Source organism: Oreochromis aureus, linkage group 19 (genome assembly GCF_013358895.1).
Source record: "Oreochromis aureus strain Israel breed Guangdong linkage group 19, ZZ_aureus, whole genome shotgun sequence".
NCBI classification, from domain to species: domain Eukaryota; kingdom Metazoa; phylum Chordata; class Actinopteri; order Cichliformes; family Cichlidae; genus Oreochromis; species Oreochromis aureus.
The window spans coordinates 27,122,030-27,137,946 of NC_052960.1; the positions used below are offsets into that span (position 1 = coordinate 27,122,030).

At 39.0% G+C, this 15,917-nt stretch overlaps 2 protein-coding genes across 2 annotated transcripts; both read right to left on the reverse strand.

Annotated features, from left to right (window-relative positions):
* Window positions 1-4,266: 4,266 nt before the first annotated feature.
* sptssa (serine palmitoyltransferase, small subunit A) lies at window positions 4,267-8,875 on the reverse strand. Its single transcript, XM_031727544.2, has 2 exons — window positions 8,647-8,875; window positions 4,267-6,371 (listed from the first exon to the last, which is right to left on the reverse strand). Exons 1-2 carry the CDS (start codon window positions 8,747-8,749, stop codon window positions 6,268-6,270), a joined length of 207 nt encoding a protein of 68 aa, XP_031583404.1. The 5' UTR covers window positions 8,750-8,875; the 3' UTR covers window positions 4,267-6,267.
* A 1,014-nt stretch (window positions 8,876-9,889) lies between these two features.
* On the reverse strand, window positions 9,890-15,619 carry LOC116310683 (e2f-associated phosphoprotein). The gene is made up of 6 exons (XM_031727542.2): window positions 15,430-15,619; window positions 14,025-14,203; window positions 12,236-12,367; window positions 12,011-12,125; window positions 11,769-11,897; window positions 9,890-10,887 (listed from the first exon to the last, which is right to left on the reverse strand). The coding sequence occupies exons 1-6, from the start codon at window positions 15,507-15,509 to the stop codon at window positions 10,599-10,601; spliced, it is 924 nt and encodes a 307-aa protein (XP_031583402.2). The 5' UTR covers window positions 15,510-15,619; the 3' UTR covers window positions 9,890-10,598.
* Between the last annotated feature and the right edge of the window lie 298 nt (window positions 15,620-15,917).

Genomic DNA, 15,917 nt, shown 5'->3' on the forward strand with positions numbered 1-15,917 from the left:
CCAGAGAAATGTTTTAAATGGTTTTTAAATTGAAAAAAAAAACCCAACTAACTAATAATTCATCTTCTTGAAATAAATAATCCCCCTAATAGAATATAATATGTTCCTACCTCTGAAGATGGCAGTACATATAGAAATTGTTTAGCCCACCACCATTTAATCACAAAACACAAAGAAGAAAGTGTTGCCAACAACCACAGACAGTATAAAAGATGGACAGAGATACTGTAATGTCACCACATTATTCCTGAAGTCCTGCTTTGAAGTGTTTCCACCATCTTGGTTGCAAAAACTGGATGTGACAAGAAGGTCTTACTGTGTGACTGCATGCTCATTGGCTAATAGCTTTCCAATCACAAGTCACTACCCAATGGATGATGCTCCTTTTTGAAACACAGTATGACAGCTATTTCCAAAACGGACTCAATTTCTTATTCAATATGGCCCAAGAATAATTGACAGTGACTATAAGTCAGGAAAGTTTGTACAGACATCAACACAGATAAGCTGGTTTTCCATAGACTTCTATAGGACTGGGAAATCGTTTTGCAACCACAACTAAACACAACAAATCGCGCTAAGAGTTTAAACCCCCATCACCATCATCAGGTTAGGGCCATTATTCTTGGTTAAGCAAAGTATACTCTTTATAATTGGAAGATTTGACCATTCAGGGCTCAAAAGGGGCGTACAACACAGTCAAGCTTTGTTTAGGTTTGCACGTGTGGGGGAAAAAGGCACTGTGTTGCTTCTTGTTCATTATTTAGCATAAAAATGAGCACTGACACACAAAAGCAAATTAGGTGTAGCCTTTAAAAGTTAACATCTGATGACATATAAGAGACAATAAAGGTATATTTGTGGGCAAATCAGACTGTTTTTGTGCTTCATATAACGGCGGTTCAAACTCCAGTGAGCACCCTCTCGTGCGTACGTGAGAATAGCTCCATCGTCTGAGTTAACCAGTAACCAGACCTCTGTTTCCTTTCTGATCTGCAGCCAGGGAGAGAAGGAAGGAACGATTCCTTGGCAGAGTGTGTACGTGTTGTAATTTGAGAGTGCAAACTGATGTGTTTTTGAAGCCTGGCAGTGACACAGAGGAGATTTCGACTGAAGCTGCTGATGGATGATAATCAGGAGATTGTGATTTTCAAGGCCACAAAAATCCACTCTAATTCATCTGTTTTTCCTGGAGGCTTCTGAAACTGAGGTCAGAATGTCATGGGACGTGACAGGCTTTTTCTTTTTTTTACTGAGGTTTATACAAGTTCATGGTTGCAGGGCGAGGCTAAAATAACACCTGACAGTCTACTGCAAGCCATTACATTATGATGCCTCATAACAAATCCTACAACATTGTACTGTCTGACAGGATTAGATTCAGATATATGCAGAAAATATGCAGTTTAATCCACAAAGGAGTGACTGAAGGAGTTTCACAACCTTTATCCACAAGGCTTCTCCAGTTGCGACTGACTGATAGGAATTTCTGTGGATTAGCAGAGCTCCTACACTTTCTATTAAAAATTGGCTGCCATTCAGGAAGGGGGCAACAGATGGTACCTTCTATGAACAGGAGACAATGGTAGAAAAGCTGAAAAAAGTTTTTACTTTTTGTGTCTGTAGCTATAATAGGTACAAATAAACAAAACAGAATTTCTGTCCTTTTGGCTTTTTTTTTTTTAAAGTTACCATTGACCATTGGCTTTTCTTACAGAAAAGCTGGTTTACCCATAAAATGCTAGCTGAAGCATGCTAATTGGTTTACATTACGCAACAGCACATGCATAGTTGTGGTGGTTGTAGGTGTGACAGAAGTCTGGACATGAAGTCCCCAGAGTGGTGCATATTAGCAGTAGATTACACACGATGTTATATGTGTCGTGGAAAGCATGAATTAAACTGTCTTGATTGTAGACAACATTAATATTAAGTGTAGTTAAGTTTCTTTACACCAACAGAAAATAGGGTTTCACAGGTCCGGCCCACATAAGATCAAAGTGAGCTGTATATGGCCTGCCATGTAAAAGGAGTTTGGCATCCTTGCACTACGCAACAAGCATCAAAGTTGGGTTAGAGTTAAATAACCTTGTGACTGTATTGCTTTGTTCTGTCTGGTGTTGTACTGTTACTTGTGATTTTATTTGGAATCTTGCACTTTATGCAGTCCTGTGTTGATTGTCTATGTAGCACCATTGTCTTGGATCAACGCTGTTTCATTTCACTCTGTACTGTACCACATTAAAATGACAATAAAGCCAGCTGACTTGACTTGACTTGAATTGAAATAAAGAGAAAACCAGCAAGCCAAGCGAGCTAAATGAAGCAGTCAGATGATGGACATCCTCCAGTAGCCAAACAAAGAGATGGTAATGACAAAGGTGAGGGTGAACAATGTATTGGTAAAAAACCAACAGCAGGCTGGGAGCTGGAAAGATGGAAAGCTCATTCATTTGTTGAGCTGGAGAATAGAAATTCCACAGTGGTATTCACTACATTACATCTCTGTTGGTCAATTATTTTTTACTGCTTCCAATTCAGTTTAGTGTCAGTTAGTTTACCAAAAAGCAGAACAAAAAAACAAAAACAAATGAAGAGAGAAGAACAGAAATGGACTCAGCATGGGGGGAAAGTATTCTTCCAGTTATCTAAAATCTAGTGACGTCAAAATTTACAGTTATACTGAAGTGACAGAAGTATCCAAAATGAGGCTGTGATGATTCACCTGGCTGAGTGTGCTCTCAACGGCTTCCCTCACAAACTTCTCTACAACAGAATCCCTGCTTCATGAGTCCTGGTGCTTGTCAAATGAATGACAGTAAAATTAACACATTTTGGCTAACTTACCATTAAAATGGGGAAATTGTGGGAAAAAATACTGAATTGAAACATAATTAGAATTACATTAAAATTCCATTTCACTTTCACTGATATACAAACCACATCAACAATCCCCTCAAGCTGTTTTATATTTTATATTTATATAAAACACAGATGACCCCCCCTCCCCCCGTGATATTAATTACAAGTTTTTACTTTTGTAAAAACTTGTAATTAATACTTTTGTTAGTTTGTGCTAAATTTTACTATGATGGCTAAAAATGTAACTGTGGACAGGGTTGTTCTTTAACTGCTACGATACATGCATGCAGAGACTTATAAACACAAGTATGTTCCAAACATACTCTGGAAACAATGGACAAAGTCATCTGTTAGCTTGTGCACACCCATTTAAAACCTTTAGTTGAATATTTTGGCTGTTTCCATGTAGGTTTCTTGAAACCAAATCCGACCTCACTGAGAGACTGAGTATGTTGCATGCCCACGCAGTATCAAGTTACCAGTTACAAAGTAGCCTGTTTTAATGTTTATTTTAATCAACTTTACACAACGGAAATCATAATTTATCAGACAAGACCTGATAGTGGCGATTAGTATTTGTCAAAGTTTTAGATGAAATGGTGAAACTTCAGATTTGCTGTAATTCAAGACCAAAAAAGAAGCAAAATTTCAGCTTTTATAAGTTCTTTCTTTTTTATGGGTCTTTTAAATGAACCATAAATTATTTAGTATTTTATATTATGAATTTACTTTAAAAAGTAACTCTATAGCCCATGGGGCAGTTGACTCAACGATCAGGCCAATGGTAAAAAAATCATAGTAAAAAACTTTTAAACAAATAATACTCAAGTGCAGTAATCTTACCTTAAATTTGTACTTCAGTTTATAGGAAGGTTGATTCTGTTCATCTGGATGTAGCGATTTCAGTGGGAGAAACGTTTCATCACTCATCCAAGTGACTTCTTCAGTCTCAGCTGACTGCAGGTTTCCCCAACTTTATAAACAGTACCTTTGTACAGTGACTGAAACTAGCTCACTGAATGAATAATGGGCTGTGAGGTCAGTTTCTTGATAATTAATGAATTAATAATTAATGTGCAAATGCACTGTTTATAGGGTTGGGGATGATTGAGCATCCATCAAGACCTTCAGTTTATGTAAATACTCATAAACATGTTTACAAAACTTTGATGATGAAATCCACAAGATCCACTTCAAGGCTTTCTTTTTTTATTGACGAAAGTCTTGAATGGACTGTTTACAATAATAGTTATATTCACTGATAACAATGCAACTGCGTTCATTCTTGTTTGGATTGCAGGAGCAAAAAAAAAGACAAAAAGAAAAGAAAAACCATAGAAACCCTGCCATCTAGTGGCCAACATTGACAAGTGCACAGGAAGGATTGAGACCAAGTGGAACAACCTTAGTTCAACATCCCTTTAATGAGTTCAGTCATGTAGAAGAAGAAATAGCTCACAAAAACAAATAATTCCATTTACTAATATATTTGCCTATAAAACTTTACAAATATGTATTTAAGGTTATATATACATAATTAGAGAAAAATACATCATTTTGCAAGGAAAAGGGATCGTAATTCTTACAGGAGTAACATTGGCAATACAAATACACAAAATATTTTCACATTAAAATGTATTTTCTCTAACATTTCTGTGCTGAAGAAACTCTTAATGATGACCACAGTAAAATAAACTTGGGATAATTGAGCACTCTTAAGCATAAAAGGGGACACTGCTGGCTTTTCAGAGCAATGCATATGTTCAAGCACATAAAACCACACGTTACGGTCTCACAGCCTCATAAAGGAAAAAAATCGCTTCAGTTTCTCAGTAGATCAAAGTGAATTTACTAATATTGACTGTATAGGTGTTCTTGGTGTACTCTAGTTGCTGCAGTTCCATTGGTCTAAATTAGACTTGGCAGCAGATTAAAATCAAGCTTAACATCTCTACATTTTCTGCATCACCAAATTAATACTTGTGTCATTATGACAATGAAACTTCATTCAGTAGTTTGGAGGTGTATTCTGTGCAACTGATAACTCTATTTGATTTGCAGTGATGACAGTAAAACAGCAGTACCTAGTGGAGGCAGAACTGCTGTACCCAAAATCAAACCTTGTTAATTTGGCTTACAGCAATAAGGGCTGGAGTGTAAAGTTTTTTTTAAAAAAAAGATAACAAATGGATGTGTCAAACACAGCTTTGTTGCAGCAAGTTCACACTGTGATGACTATTTATTTGATCCCTGGAATTTTAAGTGATTACAGTGCCACTTAAAAAAAAAAAAAAAAAAAATGACAATGTGTGTGGAAGGGAAAAGAGACAACTGAACAATATTGAAATAATTTATGGGGAACAACCAAATTTGGAATACGGCAAATTGAGTCAACTCATGTCCACTCAAGACCTTCAGGTGGGCAACAAATCCTTTAAAAGTGGGCAGGTGTTTTAGACCAAGATTCTCTAAAATGCCCAGACTGCTTCATCACACTTACATTCTGACCCAGCTTGGACTAATGGGATATGGATGAAAGTCCTTATTATAGTGATGGAAGTAGAAATAAAAGCATTTATTATAGATCTGCATCTCCAACGTGGAGAATAAATCACTCATTTAACTCACTGCAAGTGCATTTGATTTGAGAGGAAGTCACTGAAAGTTACTCAGCAGTTTAAGTCATGCCTTTGACCTGTATATTGTAAAAGGATTAACCTTTTGACTGAACCGTCTGATGATGCACACGATCAACAGTTACAGTGCCCGTATGTACAAACCATAGCATAAAAGCGATGGGAAATAGTTAAGGTGGAAAAGAGTTTCAGTTCCTAAGAGCAACAACTTGACAGCTTGGATTGAGAATCAGGTGCCCTCCGGATCTGGTCCTGCTCAGAAAATTGTGTATTTTTTATTCTACATATTCTGTCCATCATCCTGTGTCCCATCTCTGAATGTATCTATGACAACAACTGTTTTAGTGTATCAATGAATTTAACAAAGTAGTCCTCTTAACGTACACACATTAAGGCATAATTGAGCCGAGAGAGAGAGAGAGAGCGAGAGAGAGAGAGAGAAGCACAGCACAAAAAAACAACTTAACGTGAATCAAAACCAAGCGCACCCCTTTTCAAGGCTTTGCCTCCAAGCCCAGCACTGCTCACAATCTGAACGTCAGTAGCAAAGAAACAGTCGTGAGAACCGTTTCTTTGCCTACAGTGTCCAACAAAGTATCTGGCATGACCCTCACAGCCAGATACTTGACTGTTAATACGGGATCAGTCTTGGAAAGGAGAGAATTTCTGCTGCAAAACCCCAGAGGACAGCAGAAAGACAGGTGAATGGGGAGTAGGCAGATGGACTGACAGGAAGCCACAGACATACAGGACGATCCGGATCCCTGGATCACTGGATGAGTTCAAAGTAGTGCAAGATGGCCATGATGTGCTGTGGCATGAACACATAGCCGGTGTATATGGCCATACCAGCCACAGAGATCAGCAGGGAGTCTGAAGAAGAGAGGTTAAGGAGGAATTTCTGAAGACATTCAAGTTTTACTGCAGGGAACCACACACAAACTCTAACTGACGTGCCTTCATCAATCAGTAGCTGGTAATGTGCTTTACATCCAACAAACACTGCCTGCTAATGGATACAGGCTGGCAGCCAGTTACACCTGCATGCAAATGTTTGCCCACCAAACAGTCAGTGACCTATTTTCCTGGTTTGTGAATAGAAAATATATCAATACAAGCCCTGCAAAATGTTAGCTGGCTTGTATAACAGCTGTGGCTAAAGTGTAGACACAAAGTCTCATAATTTCAGGAAGGCAAGTCAAACTTTAGTTGTAGCTATTCTAGCAATTGGAAAGAATTTCAAACCCGTTCGGCAGGATTTACATTCCAGAAAGCAGTGAGAAAAATAAATAAATATTTGAAATAACTTTAAAACTATGTACAGAGATAGCCACAATAATGCTCTCAAAATCACTGTTGAGCATAAAGCATGTTTACATGCTCTATAATTACCTTGCTAATGTAAACAGGAAAGCAGACTGTTGCTAGAAAGAGGCCATCACTTTGCATTTGCTCAAAGCATGGTCCAATAGACATTTTCACTGTTGAATGTCCTTGCTGATAGCTATCATACAAGATCACCACTGCACAAAAAGGCAAGTTGCAGAAGGCTCTGCAGCTCTTATACTTGCTGCTTTCTAAAGGGAACATCTTCCAGTGGGAAAAAGTGACACTGTTGTCTTGCCTGACAAAATTACATGCTTACAAGAAAAATTAGCAACCACATCATACACACATCTGAAAGCTTCTGGTTCTTTGAGGACAGAAACTGCTGCTTTTTATCATCTTACATGATGAATATACATTTTTAAGTTATGACTCAAAAAAATCTTTTACAGTACCGGGAAACTTTAGGTGGAGGAACTTCAGTGTTTATTTTTGCTCCATTTAGCTGTAAATGTTGTACAAAACAGATTTTAAACTTGTGACAGGATGTTTTGCAATGAAAATAACCTTGGAGGTCACAGCTCTCTACAGAACTGTACACCTTTGACCTTCTATCAAGTGACCATATATTTCCTAACAGATTTGTCAACCAAGAAATTTTGTCAGTCACTGACATTTTCCAACGCTCATTCACTTGTCCTTCCTGATAGGAAAAGAAATAGGAAAAAAAAAAACCCAAACCCTTAAATACTTATAAAACCTACATTCAAGTACAAAAGTCTCATCAGCCACTCGAAGTTAAGTTCATCTTGGCCATAATCCGCTTTCTGTAGATCAACAATAAAATAACCCGTGTGATCCCTGAGCGACTGCGTTACGTTATTTGATGAGATGCAGGCTGATAAAGAGCAGGAAGACACAGTAACACACCTGATCCTCGGAGGGAGACGAGCTACACCCTGACAGTGACGCCAACTGTACGAAGACGATACATCATGCACAGAATGTGATACTGATGACTTCCTGCACTGCCACAGATCAAAGTGCAGTCATAAAACCATCAACAGGGGGTACCCTCTAATTATTAACTTCGCTCAGTTAAAATTGTTTGCGCTTTTTAAAAACATAAAATTAAAATAAAAGGTCATACGTAACGTGTATGTACTTCACGCGACAATCACCTGACCGACTCTCTTAAGTAGCTGAAGCTAGCTTAGCTTTGATGCCGCCCAAAGAGTCAACTAACCGCACACACACTGGACTTGAAAGCTTGTTTTCTATATGAAAGGAAAAGTACACAGCACTACAACAAAGTGTGAAACAATCTTTAGTATAATAATGAAAGGAATTTGACGCTTTAATCATGGCTGTCACTACAAACACGTTTCTTTATGTTATGTCAACTAGGTTATGAACTAGGAAGCGGTTTAGATATTGTCAGGCACACACAACTTCAGTTTTCATCCGTTTCTACACAAATCAATCACAGGTTAAAACACATAACTTGTAGAATAACATTTAAAGCCGTCTCTACAATGTGGCGGATGAGTGTTCAATTCAGAATTGGCTAAGCTGTGAACTCTTAAGATTCAACGATAAGAAGGGCCGACTCGGTCTATATGCCGAATTTGCCATAAATCACCGCTCATGTGTTTAAATGCTGTAAATGGTTTATACAAAAAAAGTGAAGCTATGTTTACTTTTACGTAAAGTTAGCGCTATCAGTGAAATATCTAGGTCAGTCAGGCTAGCGTTCAGCTAAAGTTAGCAAATTAGCTAGGTCGAACATCCCTTCAGAAGCCACTTCACGGAAAAAGGATACTGAACACCGTCCTCTCCCAGGGCTCCAGCATGTACAAGGCTGTCACCAGAAGATACTGGTAATAAAACCAGGATAACTGCTTCCAACACTCTCCAAGTGCCATGGTCCTAACTTTTAAAATGAACTTTGTTCCTTCCTCACGGCTCTTATCCTCTTTATGTTTCCTGCTGAGGTGTTTTCTGCTCGCGTAAGGTTTAATCGCGAGGCGCTGGTTTCCGGCAAATCACAACTCCGCGTTCAACCGTATGATTGTGACGCAGACCAGGGTGTTCCACCTTCCTAATTTCAAAATAAGAGTCAAAAACAACTTTTAACACCACATAAAAGATGCATTTATACACTATTTTTATTTGCTTGTTTATCTTTACCTTAACTGTGTGCCCATCTCTTCATTTAGTGTATTTCCTTCCATTAAGCATGAAATATCTTGGTTCTTTAAAACAGATTTCGAGTCACCCCCCAAACCAAAGCACTCTACTGACCCAAATACTCACTAAAGCACTAAATGTGAATTATTCTATGGCTGAATAGATTCCCCAACAAAATGCTATACTCCCCAGTTTGAAGAACATTTGCGTAGGAAGTACAGGTATTTATGAAATCAGTTAACTACCATTTAAACGGCAGGAATCTATATTATGATCATGCCAACAGTGTACAAGTGAGGCAGACAAAGCACTGTTTCTATGCCTACAATTGTGATGGACATCAGAACATTTACTTACCGAAGCCATAACTGTAGCAGCATATACCGAAAATTACCCATCTCAGAAGAGATTATTTGTCAATGTTGACAAATAATTTCAAAATCAGACATGAAAAAGAAAAAATAATGCAGCCTTTCAAAAGTTTCAGAAAACTGTATTCTTTGTATTAAAGTTTTTTTTAAAAAAAAGCAGCAAATGTAAAACTTTTAGAAGTCTCAACTTTCAGTGTCAGTGTGATTTAGTCTATATTATTTATGGCCACAATTACTAGACAGGCCAAATTAGCATGATGGCAAAATTGCAAAAATACACTGATGGTAGTAGAAAGTTCTGTGGTTGCTCTACTAACAATGCACAATAACGACCAGCATTGTAACTACAGCGGTGTAAATTGGTTGAAAACAAGCAGACACTATGAGTGTTGAAGTATTCTGCTAACAAAATAACACAAAATCTAATAAAACAAAGCACAGGTTTGATCATGTTCTTGTTAATAGAAACAGCATTGTAATTCAGATTAATGAGGGAAGCTAAAGGAAAATCAATGTTTTAATATAGGGGCAAACTAATCCTGTCAGAAATTGCTGAGGAATTTGTGTAATCATGTGGGAGGAGGTGAGGTGCAGGATTCATACAGAGGAGACCTGCACTATGAAATCTAAATGCAACAGCTGACCTGTACCTTAATAAATCAGATTTGTGTGACCGATTTAAACATTTGTGCTCTTCAAATTACACACGCAGTAAGACAAGCCACAAAAACACTGGAGTCAACGCCAATAGGTTGTGTTCAGGCGCAGCACTTAAAGTTTTACAGACATGAGCTGGGACAATTTTTCTAATCCTGAAAAGGATTTCATTTTAATTATCTGTGGAACAATGTGTTCAAAATATGGATGATAAACGTGATCAGGTGAAGCTTTACACACAGACTGATTTGCCATCTCAGCCGTGACACTGAAGGAAAAATCTAGTAAAAACTGTTGTAACTGCTGTAAACACAACACTGACAAGTTATCACTGGCGCCATGATCTTATTTGCAAAAAAAAACAAGAAGATGGACATTTACACATCCTGCAAATACAGAACAATAACAGCGTTAATTTAAAGTGATGAGCACACGTCCAGTGTTCACTCCCCTTTAGCTCTGCTTTGGTGAGCATTTTTGGATATAAAGACACTGATCTGAGCCACGAGGTGTGAAGCCAGAGAAAAAGTCCAGCTCAGAGCTCGTTCAGTCCTTATCAGCAGTGGCTGGCCAGGATGTTGAAGAAGTGGTAAACCTCATCTTTATCGAACACGGCCACCTCAGTGGAGCACTCAGAGCACTGTACTGGGTGGTACACCTCATCAGCATCCATTCCCATTGCTGCTGGAGTCTCATCCGCAGGCATTTCTGTCTGCTGTCCCCTCCTCCTCTTCCTGTTCCTCCGGTTCTTCTCCTGCTGGTTTTTGTAACGCAGCACCTCCTCTCTCTTGACTGTGCAGTTCATCACAAACATTGCTCGATACTGCGTCCGGTACTTCTCGTGCCTGAATGGACCCAACAGAGACGTGTCGTTACATTTTAAAATGACAAAATCTCTATAGTGAAAATTTCTCATTGGGCAGGCAGATAATTTTCAATCACTTCAAATCTTTCTTTAAAAAAAACAAAAACAACAACAACAAAAAAAAACTGATGTAGAGTATAAAATGGCTCACATATCTTGTGTTGTCAAAACAGCTTTCACTGTGATACTATGATCCCTAATCCAACAATACGGGACAGGGACATGTAATGGGAGTTGGGCAATGGCCCATTGGCTCTCCTTAGTCAGCAATAACTAGTTTTTATTAATGTTTTCATCACATATTTAATCATTCCAGCTTTTCAAACATGGGAACTAGTCCTGTGCATATATGAAAACATGGGTGTAGCTTTGGTGTCACATTAGGAATAGAAAGCGGCCTTATTGAATACAACATGATGTTGTTCTCAATCACAACTTGTGACCTCAGCTCTCCTGAAATATCTTGCATGTGACACTTTGGCACGCTGTGCATAAACAAGAAAAAATACAAACACTGCAAAACAATCAAGAATATAAGAAATCATGACCTCTGGAATATTTGTTTCAAATGAAATGAAAACTTTTCTAAAAAGTCAGTATTATTAAGTTCTAGTAGTTTTCCCTATGCTGGACTGAATCTCCACCATGTAGGACATTAAGCATGTTTTAGTGTGGTAAAAAAGAAACTAACACTCTTGGCGATTATCAGACAGGGTATATGTAACACTACTCCATCATCAGTCAGACTTTCTCAGATGGATTCTGCTCTCTGATCTCAGGTAACATTAGGCCGACACCTTAAACTGCTGCTGGGTTAACACAGGGATCCGCACTGTTCTGAAACCTGCTGTGGAGCCTCACCTCTGACAGTCCAAGCAGAGTGTCGTCATGCATGCGGGACAGTTAAGAACAGCGTCGCTGTGGGGTAAAGCCTGAGGGTGGCGAAGCTTTGAGTGAAAAGCTGCAGCAGGTTGTTTTCTTCTGCTGTACCTACACAGGAAGGTAAGAGGCAGAATGAGTCTCTGGAGGGAAATTTTTTAAAAAAAAGAAGCAAAAACATCTGGTGGCATGTGTTTTAGAAATTGTAAGAGAATCTGTGTTACTCTCTCCTCCTGGCGTCAACCCAGGCCTGGTCTCTGTCATCCTGGTCGGGGTCGTACAGCAGCTCGTCATTGGTCGGAATGACCCGCTGTCTCCGCCTCTGGCTTGTGGAGCTGCCTACAGAAGAAATTTCAAAAACTGTTAGTGGTAGGCTGTACATGTACTCTGTCATCTAATGACATCTTAATGACTGTTGGTAACCACAGCAGGAAAACCAGTTCTCTTACTCGGTGTGCCGTCTTCCTCTGAGTCAGAGTCAAAATAAACCTCATCATACATCTGTGGGTTAGAAAGTCCAGGACCACCACCAGCACCTCCTCCCCCTTCTTCTTCTCCTCCTCCTGGTCTTTTTGAGGTCTCTACCAGAGAACAAATACACAACTCGTAAGCACAAACTGTATTTACAGAGACGGTCTGTCTCACACAGCAAGATAAGTTAGTTAGTTAACCGTGGGATTAAACTTGGCTTCTTCCTATGTCAACACACTACTCTTCCTAGTACTTGTTTTGTTTGTTGTATTGTTGAGCTTATACTGTGTTCCAGATACCTTAGATGTCGGAACTCAGGAGTGATGTCATTCCCGAGTGCATTACAGTATAAAATTGTAAAAGTGAAAAACTAGGAACTTCACTAGAACTGAAGAAGCTTCTTGGATGAGAAGTGAAAAGTCTTCAAGCAACTTTTAAAGAAGACCAGACGCTTTTCTTTCCAAGCTCCTTAGACTACGATGACCTGGATTACTGAGAACCTTCACAGACACACAGGTGATTATTTTAACATATTTTCATTAAAAATGCTCCAAACAACAACATCACAAACACTGTCAGCTCATTCAATGACTAGAATTAGCTAAGATTAAGCTTAACACACAGCTTTTGGCTATAGCTGCCATCTAGAGCTGGGCAATAGAATGATAACGATATGTATTGCGAAATAACTTTTTCTCGATAGAAAAATTAAACTATTGCGATAGGCCTCATCTCTCTTGTCCTCTTAAAAAAAACAAAAAAAACAACAGCCAATCCAAATCAAGTAGCGCAGAGCCGAACCAATCACAGCCGCAGCGTCACGTCACGTGACTTGTTACGTACAGCACAAGCGCCAAGGCGCACATGTGTATTTGTTTTTGCAGCCGTGCAGCCCGGGTAATGAAGGAAATGAGTTTGCCGACTAGAGAAAAATCAACCGAGAGCGTGAGCGAAGGTTACCAAAGAAAAAACCGATGATGGTTCCAATGCCGGAGAGCTTGTCGAACGGAAGGGCCACAGAAGTTCCGTAGTGTGAAGGTATTTCGGCTATTTCAAGTCTGACAAAAAACAGAGTAGCGCGCACTGTAAATTGTGCCGAAAGCAAGTCTGGAAATACAATAAAGCGGTGCATGCTCAATCTCTGACTGAAAGCGCTAATTCGTCATTCGGCTTTTGTCAGACTAAAGTAACTGTTAAAACTGTTTGAAAAGCTAAGCTATACAACAAGGAGAGATTGAGAATTTCCTTTTAGTTCTCAGTTTATTTGATATTGACAAAAGTTAGTCAATTTTGTCTGTTCTTCTGTAAAACGACCTAAGATTTATTTTTAGAATTAATATTTTGTTTCTAAGTGGAATTGACAATTTAGTGGTCTGTTTTGTTTGTTCTATTTTGAAACTTAAACGCTTTAGCGGCTGCGTTTTGTGTAGTTTGCAATATTTGCCTTTATTTATCTGAAACTGAAGTCTCATGTTCCTTAAGTACATCTACCCTGTTGAACTTATTATGGGAAATAAATATTTTAATTAAAACAAGCTGCTAATTATTTCACATTTTACTTGTGAGCAACGGCACATTTAAATCTTACAAATATAGTTATATGGCTTATATCGTGATATATATCGTTATCGCCTGAAATGAAAAAAACATATCGTGATATGAAAAAAATCTTATATCGCCCAGCTCTACTGCCATCTAATCAGTTGATAGCAAAGTAATTCCAGACATATCACTATGAAAATACAAATACTAGCAGCTGAGTGTTACCTGCTGCTGGTCCCCAGGTTCCCTGCATGGTCTTGATGGTGGAGCTGAGCTCTGCCTCCATCTCTTTTTCAAAATCATCCTCGCTGGATGACTCGCTCTCCCCGGTTAGATACTCTCTGATCAGCTTCTTTTTCTGGTCCGGAGTCCCGTTCAGGAGCACGTCCAACTCATCCTCCGAACTAAAACAGAGAGAAAGATTTCAGAAAAAAAACAGACTCTCAAACCCAGGAGATTACGAAATTGAAGTAACCATTCATGTGTTATTCTGCACATGTGACATTATATCATGTGGTGGCATCGTATAGTGTTTAACAGACCAAATAATTAAGCACTTAATTTAGAAACCATTAATCCACGTCGAAACTGTCGCTTTAAGCTTAGCTCAAAACCAAAATAAGTTGCCTGTACTCACTAAATCCATCGGTACATACATATTTGCTGCTTTAATAATGAAACTTCATATCTTCAGGTAGACAAGTTCTTTTGAAGTTTTGGACTTCTGATTGGACACATCAAGACGTCTCAGGACATCACTTATAAATATTAATAATTATGACGTCTTGCTTAATTTTCTCTAATTAAGCGCCATAATAATAAATCCAGAAAATTCTTGGCTAATTACGGCAATAATAAGTATCTGCACTCGTGTTTTTATTTTCTTCTCATCCGCTTGCCTGTAACATTTAGACTCATAAAAATCTGCCGCCTTTCTATAATCAGAATCAGAATACTTTATTGATCCCTAGGGGAAATTATTTTTCGTTACAGTGCTCCATTATAAACAAACACTAACAAAGACAGACAATACACTAACTAAGAATAGCTGAAAAGAACATGTGCAAGAAGGGTGTAGCTGTTGCAGTAAACAGTGTGTTAAGTGGAGGAGTTGTACAGGGAGATGGCCACAGGCAGGAATGATTTCCTGTGTCGTTCAGTGGTGCTTTTCAGTAATCTCAGTCCCCCACTGAACGTGCTCCTGTGACTGACCAGCATGTCATGGAGTGGGTGGGAGGTGTTATCCAACATTGTCTTTATCTTGGACAACATCCGCCTCTCCGACACCACCTTGAGGGAGTCCAGCTCCATCCCCACAACAATACTGGCCTTACGAATCAGTTTATCGAGTCTGTTGGCATCTGCGACCCTCAGCCTGCTCCCCCAGCATGCAACAGCATAGAGGATTGCACTGGCCACAACAGACTCATAGAAAATCCTGAGCATCATAATCATAATTAATGATAATTAAGCAGTAACATCCATGTCACGTTAAAATAAATTCACCGCAAAGAGCGGCTCAGCGCAGTCTCCCTGCTATTCCAGTTTGTTTACATGTTAGCTCCCAGCTAGCTATCTCCACTTTAGCCTCATCGGCCCCTAAAAATAAACACACGTATTATCCTCGCACCTGCTGGCGGCCCGCTCTTCGTCGCTCGGCTCTTCGATCTCATATGACTCAAAGTCTTGTGCTTGACCCAGCTTATTCATTTTAAATGTTTGAGGAGCTTCAATTACAATAGCATGAGGTGCTGATAAGTTAGCAACAACACGCCAAGTTGCTTCTTCCGCTTCCGCTTCTTCTTCTTTTGTGTTTAATAAGGGGTTGGTAAGCGGTACTAAAGTCCATTACCGCCGTCAACTGGGCTGGAGTGTGGGACAGGCGCTTAGGGAGGAATATAACAAAAGGAGAAAAAAGGGGGGAAAACTTCCCTTCAGTCTCTTTAAAACTTTTTTATGTTATAAAGTTTTATATAGAGTCGCCAGCAAAGCACCCCCACACTATCACACCTCCTCCTCCATGCTTATAGAGACCATCCGTTCACCTTTTCTGCGTCGCACAAAGATGGAAGCATCTCAAATTTGCGCTCATCAGAAAAAAGCACAAATTTCTACTGG

What these genes read in the sequence shown, in the direction of transcription:
- sptssa (XM_031727544.2), bottom strand. Translation starts at nt 8,749, where the DNA reads ATGGCACTTGGAGAGTGTTGGAAGCAGTTATCCTGGTTTTATTACCAG. An exon ending in CTGGGAGAGGACGGTGTTCA is followed by an intron (nt 6,372 to 8,646) that starts GTATCCTTTTTC and finishes TCTCTTCTTCAG; the next exon opens with ACTCCCTGCTGATCTCTGTG.
- LOC116310683 (XM_031727542.2), bottom strand. Translation starts at nt 15,509, where the DNA reads ATGAATAAGCTGGGTCAAGCACAAGACTTTGAGTCATATGAGATCGAA. An exon ending in GAAGAGCGGGCCGCCAGCAG is followed by an intron (nt 14,204 to 15,429) that starts GTGCGAGGATAA and finishes TCTCTGTTTTAG; the next exon opens with TTCGGAGGATGAGTTGGACG. An exon ending in AACCTGGGGACCAGCAGCAG is followed by an intron (nt 12,368 to 14,024) that starts GTAACACTCAGC and finishes GTTCTCTGGTAG; the next exon opens with AGACCTCAAAAAGACCAGGA.